At 38.8% G+C, this 19262-nt stretch overlaps 1 protein-coding gene across 1 annotated transcript; it reads left to right on the top strand.

The window, feature by feature from the left end:
• The first annotated feature begins 2219 nt into the window (after positions 1 to 2219).
• riok3 (RIO kinase 3 (yeast)) lies at positions 2220 to 19134 on the top strand. Its single transcript, XM_033639261.2, has 13 exons — positions 2220 to 2559; positions 4498 to 4613; positions 5209 to 5351; positions 5470 to 5577; positions 7146 to 7255; positions 7415 to 7558; positions 7653 to 7780; positions 8076 to 8258; positions 8588 to 8747; positions 11928 to 12008; positions 12563 to 12652; positions 15137 to 15250; positions 17258 to 19134. Exons 1-13 carry the CDS (start codon positions 2524 to 2526, stop codon positions 17369 to 17371), a joined length of 1527 nt encoding a protein of 508 aa, XP_033495152.1. The 5' UTR covers positions 2220 to 2523; the 3' UTR covers positions 17372 to 19134.
• The last annotated feature ends 128 nt before the right edge of the window (positions 19135 to 19262 follow it).

The following is a 19262-nucleotide window of genomic DNA, read 5'->3' as shown; positions in this document are numbered from 1 at the left end:
GTTAAAGCGTGTCCTTGTGAATCCGTGTGGGCTTTGTAACGCGTGAGGAGGACGGAGCGGGATCATCTCACTGAGATGCGTTTTCACTTTGTGCTCAGAGAAGACGTCAGGATGCTCCGAAACAGTCAAGGTTTCAAAATAAAGAGCAAGACTTCCGGTCAAGACTTTAAAAACAAAATTTGATTTTGTCAGCAGTTAGGTCAGAATCTGATTAGGCTAATTGTCTTGTTTCTAATATATATATATATATATATATATATATATATATATATATATATATATATATATATATACACACACACATCTATATACATACAACAAGAACAAGAATAATTTACCCACACAAACATTTCCAGATTTGCATACACATATAAACTTGCATGGATCTACATTCATGCACACAAATAATAGTAATAATAATAATAATAATAACAATAACAATACATGAATAGAAAATACAGTGATTGTTGTGAGTTTTTTTTAAATCTTATCATCAACGTAACTAGTTTACTCTGACACCTACTAAAATTAGCATTAAATCACTTAATGTTAATACAACACAAGAGATATCAAGATAACAACACAAAAGTAAAGCTTTCATTTCATACCAGAATGCATTTCAACTAAACATTATGATTACGTTATACGTGTTTTGATTCCAATAAGACATTTAGTATATTTTGTGGCCCACAATATCCACGCATTTATTTTGAAGCGACAGTCTGCTCGTTTCCGGTCGTCTTCCGATTAACGCATGGTAACTTGACCTACCTGCACGCTCCTGTCTGTGTGACAGCAGCTGACGGCCATGCGCGTTCACGAAAAATCCTGGACAGATTGTAGGTTGTACGCGCACACGCAGTGGCTGGTGTGCACACGCGGGTACGCGCAAATAAATATCAGGCTACAGGAAGTCAGCTGAACACATAATAAATCAGGGTCCGACGTTAAGGTTTTTTCCTACTTGCCCTGCCGGGCAAGTACTTCTCAAATCTACTTGCCCCATCTAAATTCTTACTTGCCCTGCCTAAGAGGTTCTTTTTCTGGCTGTGTGGTGCATATTTTCGCTTATCTTTCCCACCCCCAATCAAAAAAAAGGCGTCAGATATTTATTTTATAATTATATAAAGGTTTCTATTACTATTTAGGTTATGCTCCTGACAACAACAGCAACAAGAAAAATAATATAATAGAGCTTCATTTTTTTTATATAACAAAAGGATATCTGAGTTTTTCATTTGTATGTGATATATATTTGCTGCACACACGTCTTTATTATTATTTTATTTCTTAGAAATAGCTATATGAAAACTTTTATTTGATAAGAAAATTATAGTTACATAGGGATGCGAATAACTTTTTTTTTGATAGGCTAATTGAATCAATCAATCATTTTGTCCCAGTGTATCCATTCCAGTTTTAAAGCTCAAGGTATCATCTTTAAATGTCTTGTTTTGGTCCATCTAAAACCCTTAAGTCAAATATATTTACAATTTGAAATTATATAATCTGGGCTACTTTAAGGGCAGTAATACTCTTAATGCAGGATTTTTAATTCAAACGGAGTATTTCCATAGTGTGGTGCAAGTACTTTTACTTTATCTGAATACTTTCTCCACCACAGTCAATTAGTTGACTCATCGTTTCCAAGTTAAAGCTAAAAATCTTGATGACATGGACGAGCAATTCAGTTTCAGGAAAAGGCATTTTAATGTGTTTTGAAAGTATGAGGTGAAAAAATACATATTCTCATTGTTGTTGCTGTTTTGTACAGTTGATTTTATTATTGGGAAAATTCCACATACAGAAGAACTGGTGGGCGGACTCCAACTCCAACTGTGTTTGAAGTGTTCTATTAAGAAATGCAACAATATGACACCACAATAAGAGGCCTTCAGGATAAAAAGGCAATAAAAACGTACAATGTGTTTGAAAAACTCATATGAAGCGATGGTACCTTATTCTGGATCTAGTTTTTCATTATTTTTCTTTTTTCTCTTTATTTCCTTTTTTAGTATTATTTTTTCTCTGTATATATGTACCTCTGGTATGGATAGTTCTGTGCTTATATAATATATTATATGTATATGATTTACTTAGGCTAAAAAAAACACCACCACCACCACCAACAACAACAACAACAAAAACCCATCTTAATAGCTGCTGAGGGCTTTTATTGTGAAGGTGTACTAGTCTCCTCGGACACTGACGTATTTCCCTTTTACATGAAATTCCACTCAGCTGGGAGACACCTAACTGAAAGCTTCTCTACCTCCTATCAACCTATATCTTACATATATAAAACAACCTTAATAACAGTCTCGTGAATTACTTTTTTAAACTCCCTGAAATTTAAACAACAGTTGTGTGTGCGTGTCACATCGCGGGACTTTGTCGTTTGTTCAGTTTCAGGACATTTTAGTTACCAAATCTGCCCCCTCCGGGACGTGCTAACGTTAGCTCAGCGGCTAGCCACCATTCACTCTTCAAGGAAAAAAACGATTAATCAACATCGTTGTAATCATGGATCAAACAGGAGTCGCAGCACAAACTCCAAAGGTAAGAATATTTTCTGTGAAGTGGTTTGTCCTGAAGTTTTTCGATTATTTAAATTGATGAAGCTAAGTCAGTTAGCTACCTAGCCTGCTCCCGTTAGCGAGCTAAATTCAGCCTTTTAAGGACAAGTCTTTCAACGAGGCCATGTTGGATTAACACAATTCTTATAAAGTCAAAATATAAAATACACAAAGCCAACTTTCTGACAACACAAGGCCCTTGTAATTTTTTTTAAATGAACTACGCCTTTATTGTAAATACTCAAAATAGATGTGTGTAAGTTGAAATGTACTAACTTTTAATTTATATTGAAGGTTCTGATAATGCTATTTACGTTTATTTAGTATATTGTTTAGTTTTGTCATTTAAAATGTATACACTCTATTTTCTTATTTGTCATTGTTTCATTTTAAATACATTTTATTTGTCCTACTCGGACACATGGATTTTAATTTTGCGTGTACATTTGTTGTTAAGAGGGAATAAACAGTTCTACTTAAAGAAGAAGGAAACGACGTAAGTACTTTTTGTAAACCTGAAAGGAGCCTCCACAGAAGGCCTTAGAGCTCCTAATCATTTTTAAAATCTTATCATGGTGTGAGGACTCTACACAGCTATGAGCCAACAGTTAGTAGATAAGTCTTTTTTCCTTTTATTTACCATATATTTGATGAACATACTGTTGTTAAATATGTCTATGTGAAATTTTTAATTTATATAAATATATAGCTTTTGTAATTATAAATAATTTAGCCTGTTAATCGTGTGGGCGTTACCTCAAAGATACGTCAAAACCTCGTGGGCAGGGCTCAGCCCAGACATGTCTGAACTTGTCACAGCTTCACTTCTGTTATTATTTCTGTCCAGTTATGACTCACTCTGTGGGTTAATTATACTGGGGAGTTACACTGTACCAGTGACATAATGAGGTGTGTGGTTTGATAGCAGTCAGACTCACTTAAGTTTTTAACTAATTTAACTTAAGAATTGAATAAGATCTAGGTTTTGTCCTCCTCTTGTCTTTCCATGTGATTTGTTAAGTTTTCTACAGTATTAGTAACTCTGAACTACATGCACTAACAGATAAATCATGTCAGTCACATATCAAGTAAAACCTCCAAACATTCTACAGTTCTAACAATTTTCTCTTATGACCGTAAAGTTTCTTTGACTTTTTACCATAGTTTGGACAAAACAAAAGATTTAAGGTGTGACCTTGAGCTTTGAGAAGTTGTATCAGTCATTTTTTTAAACAAGTTTTTGTCATTTGCAGATCAAACAACCAACTGGTTAATAAAGAAAATAGCTTATATAAAGTTTAGAGTGTTCAGATATTATCGCAAATGTTATAGAGTACGGCTGCACAATAATCAAAAACACATCGCAATCATTTTTACAGATATTGCGATTGTGATATCAGTCAAAATTAGGATGAAAACTAATTTTGAGATTTAATTTTTACAGAAAAAATGATGTGATATTTGCTGGGGTCTGTAACAAACAAGTATGTTGTCTTACATCTGGAATATGATTTGTAGGTTTGTGCCTCTCTGTAGCATGAAAATGCTTCATGTTTACTTGTATGTTGTTACACATTTTACCTTTTTATTAAAAAAGAATTGTAGCTCCTGCTCTTTTTCACAGAGCGCTGTTGATTCAGCTTAATGATCATTTGAAGAGCATGTAGTTTGTAGTGTGGAGGGGTGTTTCTAGGATTTAGTCTACCTTCATTAATATACTATATGTGGTATATTTGACACACAAGATTGAACAAAACTTAATATCATAACTTTCACAGTGTGTGAAATCTAAAAACTATGGACTGATTTAGATGCACATAATTAAGCAGTGAATCCACAGAATTTAATGGTCTTTAAATCAGGTGAGTGTGTGGTCCTCAGTGGGATACTAATAAAGTGTGTGTTTTTTGTTTTTATTCAGAGCCCATGGGGTTCGGTGGCCCCGGCGCCTCCCGCCTGCTCTCTGACTGATGTGATGAGCGAGCAGCTAGCCAAACAACTGGACGAGGAGAACAACATCTTCCCTGCACTCACTGAGTAAGCTCTCACCTGCTTCGTCTGTCTGTCTGTCCTTCTGTGTGTGGGTGTGGGTGTGCGTGCTACCCACCTGTGTGACAGTACTTTGAAGTTGCTCTTCTAAATAAATCTGCTATGTGTGTTTACTATCTTCAGTTTTAGTCAACAACTGAAATGCAAACATAACAACTAATATAATGTACAGGGGAAGAAGAAGTGTAAAATTCTTCATCACACCAAATTATTTCTGTACTGTAATTACTGCAGTCTGAATCCTACTATAGGGGTGTTTCAACACCAAGTTCCTGGGGCTTTTAAGGCTTATTTATATTTGTATGCAGGCTCTATGCAGAGCCTGCACTGTTTATGAGTTATTTTGTGAAAATCTCCTGCTTGCTTACTATTGACCACAACTTTATAACACCAGAGTGACTTCATTAAAGTCTAAACAGCACAAACATTTGGAAGTTCAAGCAATTATTTATTTTAGTCTCCTAAGTTCTTGTGGTGTTTAGCTTAACATTGTAAATTAATGTAAATCCTTGTGTCTTGCCCTATTTGTTTTTCTGTTGTTTTACTTTGCATCCTTTCTTAACCCTTTCTTTTTGTCTTTCAGTCCGGGAGCAGATCTGTTGTCAGATGAAGTTTGTGATACGACCAGCGACCTGATGCTCGCCCAGATGCTGCAGATGCAGTTTGACCGCGAGTTTGACGATCAGCTCCGCCGCGAGGAGAAGAAGTTTAATGGAGACAGTAAAGGTAATACCACGCAGGAGTCTGACATATTTGACACTCGTGTGAAAATACATTTACCACAATTCCTAACTGAGGTGATTGAAATGTTCTATTCAGTGACATTTTTATTGTTTGTGTCCAGTATCCATCTCCTTTGAGAACTACCGAATGGTCCACCCATATGAGGACAGCGACAGCTCAGAGGACGAGGTGGACTGGCAGGACACAAGACACGACCCCTACAGAGCAGGTAACTCACCTGCAGTGGGTGGACAAAATAACAGAGACACCTGACAGTACCGCACAGCCCTTAGCTTGGTATGTTGGGTTCCACTGAGACAAATCAATTGTTCTGTTCTGTTTTAGACTTCTTTATCCACATCACGAATTGTGGTGCGGAGAGAGAGCTGCTGGAGCTCCAGATGTAAACACAGCAGACCCATTTACCAACATGGGATCTTTAGTTTTTTTTTAAGAGAGCAGCAGTGGGCATACTTATAGCTGAGCTAGGCAGAAATCTGGAAAGGCAAGAAAAAAATGGTAGAATTTGAAAATACACCCTCTTCCTGCAACTCTCTTCTGTCTTTCCTAAGCCCCTCCCACCACATGACCACGGGCACATGCACATGATTCATAGAGTAACCCACTGTTTCCCATACATGGATTTATTTCATCTTATTTCATTGTAGAGTTATCTGCAGCTCATGCGTTCAGCCCCTTAGTGCCCGCTCTCTCTCTCTCTCTCTCTCTCTCTCTCTCTCTCTCTCTCTCTCTCTCTCTCTCTCGCTGTTTATCAGACCACAAATGAAACAAGAATTAGCTGCTAGCCACCCCACAGTTCCTCCACCTCGCTCCTTGCTGCCTCCCAAGGAGGAAAGCAGGCAGCATTTGTTTGGCAGCATGAATTTGGCATGCATGAGGTGGTTTGTTGTGGTGAGGAGTGAGGTGAAGGACAGACTGTGATTCAAAGTTCAAGCTAAAGTTAGCTACATGAACATGAAGCCGCAGCCATGAGCCTTTGGCTTCGGTCAGCAGAAGGCTAAACTATTAGCAACATTTTCTCTCAATCCCTGGGGCGCTTCGCCGATACTGACTCTATTTTATTTTATAACCTAACAGATCTCTTTTAGACTCTTTTGGATAAGTCCATCTTCCTTTTTTGGGTTGCTTTGCTGTGTAGGCAGTTGTTGCTGGAATAGCAACATTTTCTGCAGGATTCTCCACCGCTGAATCAGACTTTCACCGTCTGAAGTGATGTGCACACACATCTGCATTTGTAGAACAGCCAACAGGAACGCTCTTTCTCTGAGATGACCTGTAATTGGCCAAAGTTTCCCGTCACAGGCTAGATTTTATAAAGCCTGAAAACAGAGCCAAGAGGAGGTGCAGAAGTCTAGTTGTCTCTCAGACCACTTGAATTACAAATGCTCATAAATTATTATGGGATTTAAATTAATCTGCCTATCACAGCATGAACGCCACAAAATATTGACTTTTTTTTGTTTTGTTTTGTTTGTGAAAAGTGTCAAACACTGACTTATGCTGACTTATAAGGTGTTTCGTTTTTTTGTCCTGCTGCTTTTTCACCCTTGAGTGCTGGAAATATACCTTTGTAGTGTCTTGTATTGTTGCTATTGATGAAAGCAGAGCACAACTTGATGTCTTAAATCAGAGTTGGAAGGGTGGTGACTGATTCATCTGATTCCTCCTCACTGTAATTGGATTAAATCTGTCCCAAACAAGCTGTATTTGACAGTCTGTGATTTTGTTATCACACAGGATCTAAAGCTGTCTGTGTGTCTGTGTTTGCTCTATCAGAAAAGCCTCAGACTACTCCCAGGAGAGGCTTCACCGGGAAGGGCAAGAACATCACCACCAAACATGACGAGGTGACATGCGGCCGCAAGAACACAGCGCGCATGGACAATGTAAGACACACACTGTGTTTATATTTATTCATACGTTCATACATACTCAAAAAACAAAAAACAAATAGTCTTCATTTTTATGTTTGAACGTTAGAGAAACATGAAATGTGATTCCCCCCCTAAAACCTGTTGTATTTACACCCTCTCCTCCTTTGGCAGTTTGCGCCAGAGGTCCATGTCGGCGATGGGTTGGGGATGGACCTGAAGTTGTCCAACCAGGTGTTCAACTCCCTGAAGCAGCACTGCTACAGTGAGCAGAGACGCAGCGCCAGACTGCATGAGAAGAAGGAGCACTCCACTGCTGTAGGCATTAATTTAATTGATTAATTCAATAGATATATAAAAATAACGTACACATGTTGTTTCTCAGTTACACTCAAACTCTCTTCTTTCTTAGGAACAAGCAGTGGACCCTCGCACTCGTCTGCTGATGTACAAAATGGTGAATGCCGGCGTGTTGGAGAACATTAACGGCTGCATCAGCACGGGAAAGGAGTCGGTTGTCTTCCACGCTGATGGAGGGAGGTGGGTGGATGTCATTAGGTCCAGAAATAGTCTTAGGTCTTTTCCACAGGGAAACAGATATTTTGTCTTTTAAACAAAAAATTCTTCTACATTTTTGTCCTCAAACCGAGTTTTAAGTTACTAAGACAGATATTTTTGAAAACATTGCTTTTTGTACTAAACATGTGCCTGACACAACAACAACGGCAGACTAACAGTTTTGTTTTGTAAAGTGTGCCAGCAAGTTGTTAAAAAAAAAGAAAGAAAAAGAAATAACCAAAAGGACTCAAAGCTGTCTGTTGAATCTGTTTGTCAGTTTGGAGGAGCAGCCTGTCCCTGAGGAAGTGGTGCTGAAGGTCTTCAAGACAACTCTCAATGAGTTCAGAAACAGAGACCGCTACATCAAAGATGACTACCGCTTCATCGACCGCTTCAGCAAACTGAACCCACGCAAAATCATTAGGCTGTGGGCTGAGAAGGAGATGCACAACCTGAGCAGGTAAACCCTCTCCTACTGGTACTATTGGTTCTACTGGTCCTCCGGATGCTGGGACTGGTTTTATTTCTTCTGTCTCTTTAAAGGGAAATTATTATTGTAGTTTGGGACTTTTGGTCCCCAACAACATAACACATAAGATATTAAACTTCCTCTCTTGGTGTTTTTTTTTTTTAATTACATGAACAGCATGTTGATTTTATTTGCCTCACCAATAAGTGCATACATTGTGAAATATTCAGAAAGCCTTTATTAGATGTTAAAAAAAAGCATTGTGTTTTTTTAACTGTGTGTGTGTGTGTGTGTGTGTGTGTCTGTGTGTGTGTTCTCAGGATGAAGAAGGCAGAGATTCCCTGTCCAGAGGTGGTGCTGCTGAAGAAACACATCCTGGTGATGTCATTTATTGGTAAAGATCACGTTCCTGCTCCTAAACTCAAAGACGTCACGCTGAGCTCAGAGGACATGAAGAATGCCTTCTACCAGGTCCTACATGTACGTACACAGTACAGCAAGTACTACTCTCTGTACTGGATGTATACTTAATGTCTAATCATTTCATCTATGATTCATCTTTAGATTGTTTTCTGTTTGTTTCTAAAAAGTCAGAAATGTCAGTCACATTCACATAATTTTTAACTGATTATTGAATTAATGGGTCCAACAGTGAACATACAGTAGAACTTCACAGTATGTGCCAGCTCTCTTATACATTAATTTAAGTTACACTTATTGGATGACAGGTTTTTCTAATTTAAGTTCCATCAAGTGGATTTCTTCAACTTTATTAATTCAATAATTTTAAGTTACGTTTTGTTGTCTCTCAGTCATGTTTCAATTTAACAAAAAAAGACAAAATCTAAATATATAGTGTTAATGCAATATTGAAATACAGTCTAAAATTAGCAACAAAAAAACAATTTAAAGCAGGAAATATCTAACCAAAGAATAAAACCAAAATCTGAGCAGATGTCTGATACTACTTTTAGTACTTCACACAACGATAATAATAATAATAACAATAATAATGATAATAATATTACATTTTCAGGGTGATGGGAATCTGGCACAGTGCCAGATTTCCGGCGTGTGGCTATTGGCGAGGAAAAAAAAAGTTGATGCAGGATACATGCGTGCGTCACAGACAGTAGATGGGCTCTGGTAGAAGCGCTTTAAACGGAGACCTCTCACTCTCAACCTATGGCTTTCGCCCCCAACCAGACCAAAGTTAGGCTACTAGCCAGTCAGAAGTGGAGTGGGGGCGGGTCTTGGGCAAAGGAACAAACTTGGTTCAGAGCCATCTTCAGATTCTAGTGGAGCCCATGCCATAGACACTCTCATCAAGATTGAAAGTAAGTTAATGAAACCCGGGGAAAACATCCAGATAGTTGATAAAGGACTCACAAATAAATGGCGTTGGGCGTGCGTAGAAGAGATAGGCATAGATGGAAAACCTTTTGGGAGCTGGTGCAAAAAATTAAGGGAACCGGTTGCGTGTTTCTGCATATTGTGCCCATGTAAATTGATGTATGCAACCAGCGGTAAGAAAGTCCTATCATGGCATGAATTAGACCACGGTCATAAAGCCGCTGTGCGTGCAATTAAGCATGTAACGCGTTAACCGGAAGCTGCAGTCACCGCTGACATACCGGCGCAGGATGTTGGCTCTGTATGAATGTATTGCCATCAATAGGCTCGTTCAAGATGAACTGCGCCTCGCAAGGAAAGTAGACGAGAGCAGGCGGCTGCAGCAGGGGGCAGTGACTAAAAGCTGCTGTCAGGTTGGACAGTTTGCGGACAGTTTCCAGCAGCCTTCAGTCCGTACAGGAAGTCACAGAGACACTTATATCATGTCCGATACGATGTCAGTTTATTAGAATATCGTCAGACTTCTATACAAGTTTGTTCTCAGTCTCCAATTGTTTTCATTATGAAAGATTAATTTATTAATGCTTTACAGGTGATCTGTAATTTATGTTCATGGTTTAACCTCCATTTTATAGTAATTCATAAAAGCATCGTATCGGTTATAGTAATTCATAAAAGCATCGTATCGGTTTGCTGCTGCGGAGCAGACCTGTCCCCTCAACTACAGAGGCTAAATAAATTGTGTCTGACTATAAGGTTAATATTTTTAGAGGGAAAACAGTTTTCATTAAAGATCAGTCAGATGTAGTCAGGGCTTCACATCTGTACAGATGTTATTTTAAGAATCCTCACATCCCAGTGGCCACCAGTCTCTGTGATGATAAATACTTCAATAACTAAAACAGTCCAGTGTTAATATGCAGTGGACTCTGTATAGTTTATGATGAATGTATTTAGTCTGTGACGACTAAACTTCACCATCAGTCACACATGTTTTCTGTTCACAGAATAAACCTTCAAATCAGACAAATAAAATTTAAATATCTGAAATTCAACAAAAATTAGTTAAGTTAATCTAAAGTGGCATGTTGTTGAGTCGACATCTAAACCAATCATCAGGTGAGAGCCAGGCGGTGCAGTCGTGGAGAACAACTGCAGTGTGTGGTTCTAAAAAGTGCGGCCGCCTCACTCCCACTTTTGTAATACGTCAGAGCAAGTTGGACACAAAAGTAAGTGGCATGCATTGTGCGCCGATCGCTAGTGATCAAATCTGCGCAGGCCTGGCTCATCTTGAACGAGCCTTCACACAGAGCGCGCAAAGCGCAGACCTCCGCCGACGAACCCATTCATTGTGTATGTGCTACCTTGGCGCAAGAGCGCACCGCTCTGCCGCCGAGCTGAGCAGCGCGCGAGAGGGTGCATGCCGTGGCGTCTGCGCGCTGCCAGCCTGCGCTCAAATTGAAAAATTTTTAATTTCACTGCAACGCATTGTGACGACACCTCGGTGCGTCCAATAGCAGAGAAGAGCCTGAAGTAGACCCGGAAGCGGTCACCATGGAGCTGTAGCTCCTGAACGAGCCTGTACTCCCCAAATCCTGTCTTGCGTGCCTTGCTCTCAGCTTGCTCTGCGCCCTACCCCGTGGTGGGCGCCACGAAAATCGCGCTCTGTGTGAAAGAGGCTTAATGGCTGGGCACCCCAAAATGCACCAGATTTCAGGAAATTCCATCAAATAAGTCCAAAAATTACCGACCCATTCCTCATGCCTCAACCTGAAAATTTTTTTCAGGCTTAGGATTTTTTTTTTGCTATCAGCCCTGCATTTATTTACACAGCACTTTTTAGAATAATACTAAATAATATTAATAACACTTCTATTTATCCAGTACTTTTCAAAGTATAGATAATAATAATATTAATAATACATGTATTTGTACAGTGCTTTTCAAAAAATAATTAATAATATTAATAATACATGTATTTATTGAGCACCTTTATAATAATAATATTATTATTGATGATAATAAAAATAGTAATAAAATACATGTATTCATGCAGCACTTTTTAAAACAAAGTTACAAAGTGCTTTACATGGTTGAACCAGGATTAAACAAGGCAAATAAATCTGAAAAATACATAAAACACCCAACAATTAGGACATTCAACCTTCATAGAAACAAAAGCTAGAAGTCTTCAAGTGCATCTCTTTCAAGGGAAAGTGTGTTCAGCACCAAGTGCTTTGTGGTTTTTGGCATTATAATACTACGTTATAGCATGTAAATCTACTTTTTACCTTTTGAAATGTGCAGGTGATGCAGCAGTTGTATCAGGAGTGTAATCTGGTTCATGCTGATCTCAGTGAATACAACATGCTGTGGCATGAAGGGAAGGTACGTCATCTTTCTTTAATTGTATCTTTTATGAAGTGCATTCTGTCCTTCACTCTCTTCGTCCCTTGACTCTTTAGTCCTTTAAAGTGCTTTAAAGGTATCTTCCATCCTTCCTTGCTATCCTCCTTTCAATTCTTCTGACAGTACATTTCTTCATGTCCTCCTCCTTTCTTCCCTCCCTTCCTTTCTTTTTTCTTTACGTGTCACATCTACCTCCTCTTCGTTCTTCTGTTTTACCCCTGCCATCTGTGCCTTCCTAATTCTTTTCATTATTTTACTCCTTGTGGCTTCGCTCTTTTCCTCCCCCCTTCTCAGATTGTCCCTCATGTCTTCCTCCATTTTTACATACTTTGTTTTGGTTCTTTCTCCCTTTTCCTTCTTTCTCTTTCTCTTCCCCTTCACATTAGTTTTATGTTAATTTATTGATTCTTTTCTCCTGCCTTCATACAGCCGAAATGAGTCAACCCTTGTTGCCCACCACAGTGCTGTTTTAATATATCTGTGTGTGTGTGTGTGTGTGTGTGTGTGTGTGTGTGTGTGTGTGTGTGTTGTAGGTGTGGTTGATTGATGTCAGTCAGTCGGTCGAGCCTACCCATCCTCACGCCTTGGAGTTCCTCTTCAGAGACTGCAAGAACGTTTCCACGGTAACAGCCAATTTCATCTTACACATGCAGCTATTTTTTGATAGATTTCTGATCCAAAATCCTGTGAAGTAAAAGTTAAAGTGGCTGTAAAACCTGCAGGGTTCACATTGAAAACATGCACATTTTTATACACACTTTGATCTGATGTTTGTGGGAGTTGTGATGGGGTATACTGAGATCTTCTATGTACATTATTAATTTCATATCCCCTTCTCATTATTTTCTGTCCCTTTGTTCTAAATAAGAAGCAGAGCAGGAGGTCACTTTGAATGTTAACAGGCAACATAACAATAATAGGGAGTTCTAATGTTATTACAAAAGCCAGAAAAATGTATTTAGTTCATTCATGTTCAGACTAAAGCCAAAATGATTGCTTTATTTTAATGTTATTGGTCTCTACTAAAAAGGAACAAATCATAAGTTAACTGACAGTCAGGATGTGACTTGTCCTTTGGAAAAGTCCAAATTGTTCAGATTAAATTCATTAAAAGAAACGGCAAGGGATTTATTTTGGAGCTGATTAACTCTATTTAACCAGTCAACTGCCACAAAATAAGTCAGTTTCGTTTTTCCCCATCATAGAAAATATTTGTGCATATTTATTTATTTATTTATTCATATATTTCATATTATTTGTCATTCTTGTATGTTGTTTGTTAATACGTAATTATTTATCATTTTATTTTGTAGTTATTATTTTATATATTTATTTTAGACTTGCACCAATTAATCGGCAGTGCTCGGAATTGGGCCGATTTTCACATGATTGGCCATGACCTGCGACCGGCCGGTCAGTCTAAAATATACCGATTTTAAAACACCGGTCAAATTCCTGGTGTGCCGCACGATTGACATCGTGTAACATCAGCAGCGATATTTTTACTTTTTTATCTATCCAAGAAATTACCCACAAATGCTATACACCAATAATTATTATTTTATTTATCTATGTTTTTATTTATGTATGCATTTTTTACTTATTTATTTTAATACTGTACCTGAAGTTATATTTAGGTAAAAAGGAAAATGTTTCTTAAAGGGCCAGTGTGTAATATTTGGCATGGTTTATTGTCAATCTGAATCTGAATATTCTACCCATTAGTATGTTTATGCAAGTGTATAATCGCTATAAAATAAAATTTGTTTGGTTTTCGTAGCATTATAATTATGCTTTTATATACATATATATATATATATATATATATATATATATATATATATATATATATATATAGCGAGGGCCTTGCTTTAGAGAGATCGCCATCTTGCGCCGCCATGTATGTATGGCAGACCGAGCGGACAATCCAGCCAGCCAGAGAACGCGTTTTGCGTGTATAAATGAACCAATGAAGACAGCGGAAGGAAGGAAGAAGGAGGAGGAAACAGCAGAGTGTTAGTAGTTCGTCGATAGAGAGTAGTGAAAAGTTTTTTTAGTTATAAAGTTTGTGAATGGACCACACTTACCACGCAACAGGAGAGAATGAACCCGAACTGTCATCTGCGAGGAAAAGAAGACGCAACTTCACTCCTTGTGATGCACTCTCTGCGGCGCTTTTCCTCCTGATGATATATCTCCCCAACGATGGTAGCAGTAGCACCGAATCCCGTTCTGTGCATTCAGCCTCTCTTCTCACCCGCTCAGCATCAAACACATGGAGTTCCTCATCTGTATGCTCCGGCTCAAACAGGTGTGGCTCTGGGTCTGTGTCCGCTACAAGAAACTCTTCAAAATCGCGTTCAAAGTCGTCCATTGCAGCTACTATAGTCCGGAGATATCGCTAGGCTAAATAAACAGCTGAGCTCTGTTTACCGGCTACGCTGTCAGTCAGTGTGCGGGCTGGAGGTTGGCAGAGCAGAGAGGGGAGGAGTCCGCACTGGGTATGGTAAACGAGTATGTGTGTATGAAGTGTGTCTGTTATGTTCGAAGACTCAGAGTTTGGGACGGAGTCTTTTACCCCCTGGAGTGTTACCGGAGTTCTTGGAGTGCTCAAATAAACTGGCCTTTTTCCCTGAACGCTACTCTGGTCTCCTGCTCGTGAGGGATTCATTACAATATCGTAACATGGTTTAGATTTCTAAATAACGTTAAATATTCACCTCGTCGCTAGATAGACCTACTCCTGAAAAACTTGGTTCTGCGCAAGGCTTTTTGTCCCTACGAGGCCACCGTCATTTACCTGACGGGAGGGGTGAGCGAGTGAGCCCTGCAATCTAGAATTTGACCACTGATGTCACTGTTTTCAACCCATTTTACACACTGGCCCTTTAACCCGTGTCACTGTTTTTGTTTGTTTGTTTGAGATGATTATTGAAAAGCTGGTTGTATCTTGGTTAAAATGTTCTAATAACGTAAAGATAGAAAATATTGCCCGTATCGGCCCAAAAAATTGTAATCGGTGCAAGTCTAATTTATTTATTATTTTATTTTTTATGTCAACTGAAGTTAATACGAGACAACTGAATATGTGTGTTTGTGTCACACAGTTCTTCCAGAAGAGAGGAGTGAGCGAGGCGTTGAGTGTGTACGACCTTTTTAACGCTGTGAGCGGACTGAACATCCCTGTTGGTGAAGAGGATGAGGCAGAGTTCATTGCTGAGGTAACACACACACACACACACACACACACACACAAACACACAATTTATCTGCACTAATATCCATAAAGAGATAAATGTATTTATCTGCAGATTTCTGTATTTGAAGCATAACTGTTTCAGTTTGTACTGCCAGTAATATGACCAGTCACATCTGAATGTCAGGTAAACAGTCTGTGTGAAGAGATGGAGTGCATTGGCCAAAATGCAATCTCAAAAACCATCAGTTATCATCTGACGACAAGTTAGCTTTATATAGGCTTCTTTAAAAATGTATCTGCCTTCATATGCAGATATGTGTTTGTAGAGACTCGCTGAAATGACCAGCGCACAGGAGAGGACGTGATGGCCCTGATCCCCACTAACTAAACCGGATCAGCTTGAAATATTTTGCCTCACCTTCAGAGGCTTTATTGTCGTCAGACGGCAGCCGATGAGTTCTGAGACTGGTTCTGCACAAACTTCATATTCTGTTAATTATAATTTTGGTTTTACTTTTGATTGACTTTTCTTTCATGTATTTTTACATGTTTATTTGTGTGTTTTCCTGTTTAAAAATGAATAAAACTTAGTTTCTAGGTAGACATTTTCATCTGTAGTAACGACTCTGGGAACAAACCAACAATCCAATACTATTTTTTTTTAACTCAGTTTGATGTGGGAATGATCTTAAGCCTGATTTACGGTCCTGCGTTGACTCAACGACGTCGCTACGTTGTTGCTGTGACGCCATCATGAACCCTTCGAACTTCTCCGTCACTCCGTTTCATCGTGGTGCAATTCACCGCCAGAGCGGTAGGAGGCTGCGTTCCTTTCCTGAGTGGTTGTCGTCGTCTCTAGTTGATTCTTTGTTTAGCTTCCGACTTTTCCAGTCACAGAGAAATGAACGCGGAGCATGGACAGACAGCTCCGGCCGTATCCGTATCCGTATTGAACGTTGAGCATAATGGCATATATATATATAATGAGCCTTAATACTGCAACATCTACATTGCAGCAGAAGATGTTTAAAGATGGCGGGGATGGCGCAATCTGGAAATATGGAACCGGAAATGCGTTGCTACCAAGCAAACCAATCACAGCCCTGCCAGTCTGCGCTGGGTCTGCGTCTCCTGGACGTGTAGTTACATTTTTGGGGAGGTGCACGTCAGGCTACGCCGGGGGCTACAGCGAGCCTTCTGCGTAGCCCCGTACCCTACGATGTAGCGACGTCGTTGATTCAACGCAGGACCATAAATCAGGCTTTACATGATGTAAAATTGTAGACAAAATGTCAGTGAATGTGTGTGTGCTGCAGGTTTGGAAGCTCATAGACCATAAATGTCATCTTGTTTGTAAATATTGTCTGATGCTGATGCTGACCAACAAATCAATGTATCCATTAAGACATTTAAGGGGGTGCACCACCTAAATGAAGAATTCCAATATGTTATTTCCATAGCCCAGGAAAGTTCAATTATTATTGTGAACATGAGCTACTCTAGGTCAAAGCCAGAAACCAGAGAAGTGTCAAACTCATGATGTCACAGGTAATACAGTCTGGAGCTGCTCCACAGACAATGAAAGGGAGACAGATATTGTTTGGTTTCTTTTCGTAGCCAAATGGTCTTTATTCTATTGTAGTGTTCTCAGTTGTGAAACAGGAAATGTTCCCATATACTCAAAACATTCCCCTGGATGCTCTGTGTCATTTATATCATCTCAGTCAATTCATTGTCTGTGGAGCAGCTTCAGACTTTATACCCTTTGACAGTGCAAATTTGAGTTTTAGCTCTCTAGTTTTTGGTTTTGGGAGAGAATTGTTCATGTTGACTGATATTTTTTGTACAGTCTCAGACAACAGGAATAACATATGTAAGTCCTGACTCTGTCTTTGAGCACAAATGACCACTTCCCTTCCTCTGATAGTTCATGTTCAGAGCAGCTTCAGGAGAGGCTTTGGGCTTGATGAGAACATTTCTTTAGAGACAACACACCAAGTAAACACTCTCTCTCTGTGCTCTGTGACAGATTGTGGCTTTGGAGAAGAGGAACGAGGATCATGTGCAGCGGAGGGGAAAGAAAACCTTCCCCGTGGCCTCTGAAGACAGCGGTCCTCCTTTAAAACCTGATGCTGATGACTAACGCCGCCCGGCTCGCTCTCTCTTCACGATCCCACCGTGTTGAAAATGCTGTAAAACAGGAGATGAAAGGAGTAGGCTTCTCACCCGGAGCCTCCGCCCCCTCCAACCATGTCACCCACCCACCAGCTGCTTCCTTTAACCAGGCAGGACGGAGCGCCTCCTCCTGGCTGCAGGAGGGATGAAGTTGAAGTCAGAGTGTCCTGAGAGGCACCGACAGAGTTTTCTGAAGCTGAGAACACATCTCATAACCTCCTGCTAACACCAGCCCACTCTGAGAATGATTCCAGTGTGTGTTTTTATAAGAATCACAGTAAAACAGTTAAAGCTTCTTACACAGGACCTCTTCTCTCCTGCTGGATAGAAACAAACCCTTAGAGGATATTTTAAATTAAAATTTGTGAAGATTACGTTAGGCTGAATTTGGGGAAACAAGGGTGAAATGATGCAGAGGATGACAGACTTTTATTTTTGTTTATTTTTTTCATATGTGATGGTTGAGGCAGAAAGGAAATTCATATGGTTTGAATATTTCATCCTGTAGCTTCACAGAGGAAAAAAGAAAAAGAGCGCAAAATGTCTAAATATGAAGCATAAATGTAATGATAATAAATATACAGCCTGAAATTAGTTAAAAACATCAGGAAACATCTAATGAAAAAGCAAAACCAAAATATGACCAGACCATTGATAGCAACTTAATGAACTTCAAAGTTTTTATACTCTATACAGACATATGTAATTTGTTTTTCAACAATAATAATAAACTTTATTTAACACTTTCAAAACAAAGTTACAAAGTGCTTTACATGGTTGAACCAGAGTTATACATAGCAGGATTGCAATTAATCAGACACTTAATAAGTAGACAAAAGTAAAACAATAAAAGAACAGTAGCAGTGATATAAGATTTAAAGGACACAAAAAAGATTCATAGCGCACTAAAAAAAAAATCAGACAGTACTGACAACAATATAATAAATAAGAAATCAGCCATCTGCACCCACACACAAACTGAAGTGCCAATAAATAATAAAAACAATAATACTAAATCAGATACGACAAGTTGGACAGTGTGTTAGCATTAATAAAAACCTCATTTAAAACATGATATTAATAATAATAAGGTTCACTCAGTCTTTACTCCCCTATTCTATCTCAACAATTTTTTTCTAATTTTTTTGGTATATTCATCTTTTTTCACTGTTTTCGCTCTATCAAAATTATCAAAGGGAACTTTATGTATCAATAATGTTTTCTTTTTCAAATTTACAGCTAAAATGAATTATAATTAACTTTATTTACACAGTACTTTTGGAAAACATCAGGAAGCTCAGTTTATTTCTTTCTTTTTGTTTGTCGCTCTGTCCCATGTAAGTGGAGGGGGAGGTGTCGCAGGTTCACGGCGGTTTGGTTTGGAGTGTTTGTGAAAGCTAAAGCTAAGGGGCATTATTAAATGTTTGAAGTGCAAAAGAAACAAATGCAAGTAAATTAAAGAGTCATCTCAGCATCATGTCATTAATGTAGACAATGGAAACTGTTTCTTGATGTTTGCAGTGATCAAGATGAAACTAGATTAGATTGTGGAACTTCAGAAAATCTGGTGTTGGAAATGTTGGTCATTTATTGTGTGCTTTTTATCCGAATAAATTGAAAATGAAGATTTCTCGATGCAGCCTCTTCACATGATGTTACGATGGATTTACTCTCATCAGTTGCTGTAAAACTGTTTGCAGACCAGTGGTGACATTAAAAGGTGAAGATGAAGCATTTTGTTGTCTGTTATTTATTGGTTATATAAGAAGTAGTAGTAGTAGTAGTAGTATATCATCAGTTACACAGTGGAAGGTTTGTTCTACTTGGCACAATGTTACCTAAACTGTTCAATCTTTGAG

Source organism: Epinephelus lanceolatus, chromosome 20 (assembly GCF_041903045.1).
Source record: "Epinephelus lanceolatus isolate andai-2023 chromosome 20, ASM4190304v1, whole genome shotgun sequence".
NCBI lineage: Eukaryota > Metazoa > Chordata > Actinopteri > Perciformes > Serranidae > Epinephelus > Epinephelus lanceolatus.
Note: the sequence above shows the minus strand (reverse complement) of the source record. Positions and strands in the feature narration are given on the sequence as shown.

Excerpts from the sequence above, each read along its gene's own strand:
- riok3 (XM_033639261.2), top strand. The coding sequence starts at position 2,524 with ATGGATCAAACAGGAGTCGCAGCACAAACTCCAAAG. Across the intron at positions 4,614-5,208 it reads ATCTTCCCTGCACTCACTGA|TCCGGGAGCAGATCTGTTGT; the intron begins GTAAGCTCTCAC and ends TTTGTCTTTCAG. Across the intron at positions 15,251-17,257 it reads AGGCAGAGTTCATTGCTGAG|ATTGTGGCTTTGGAGAAGAG; the intron begins GTAACACACACA and ends GCTCTGTGACAG.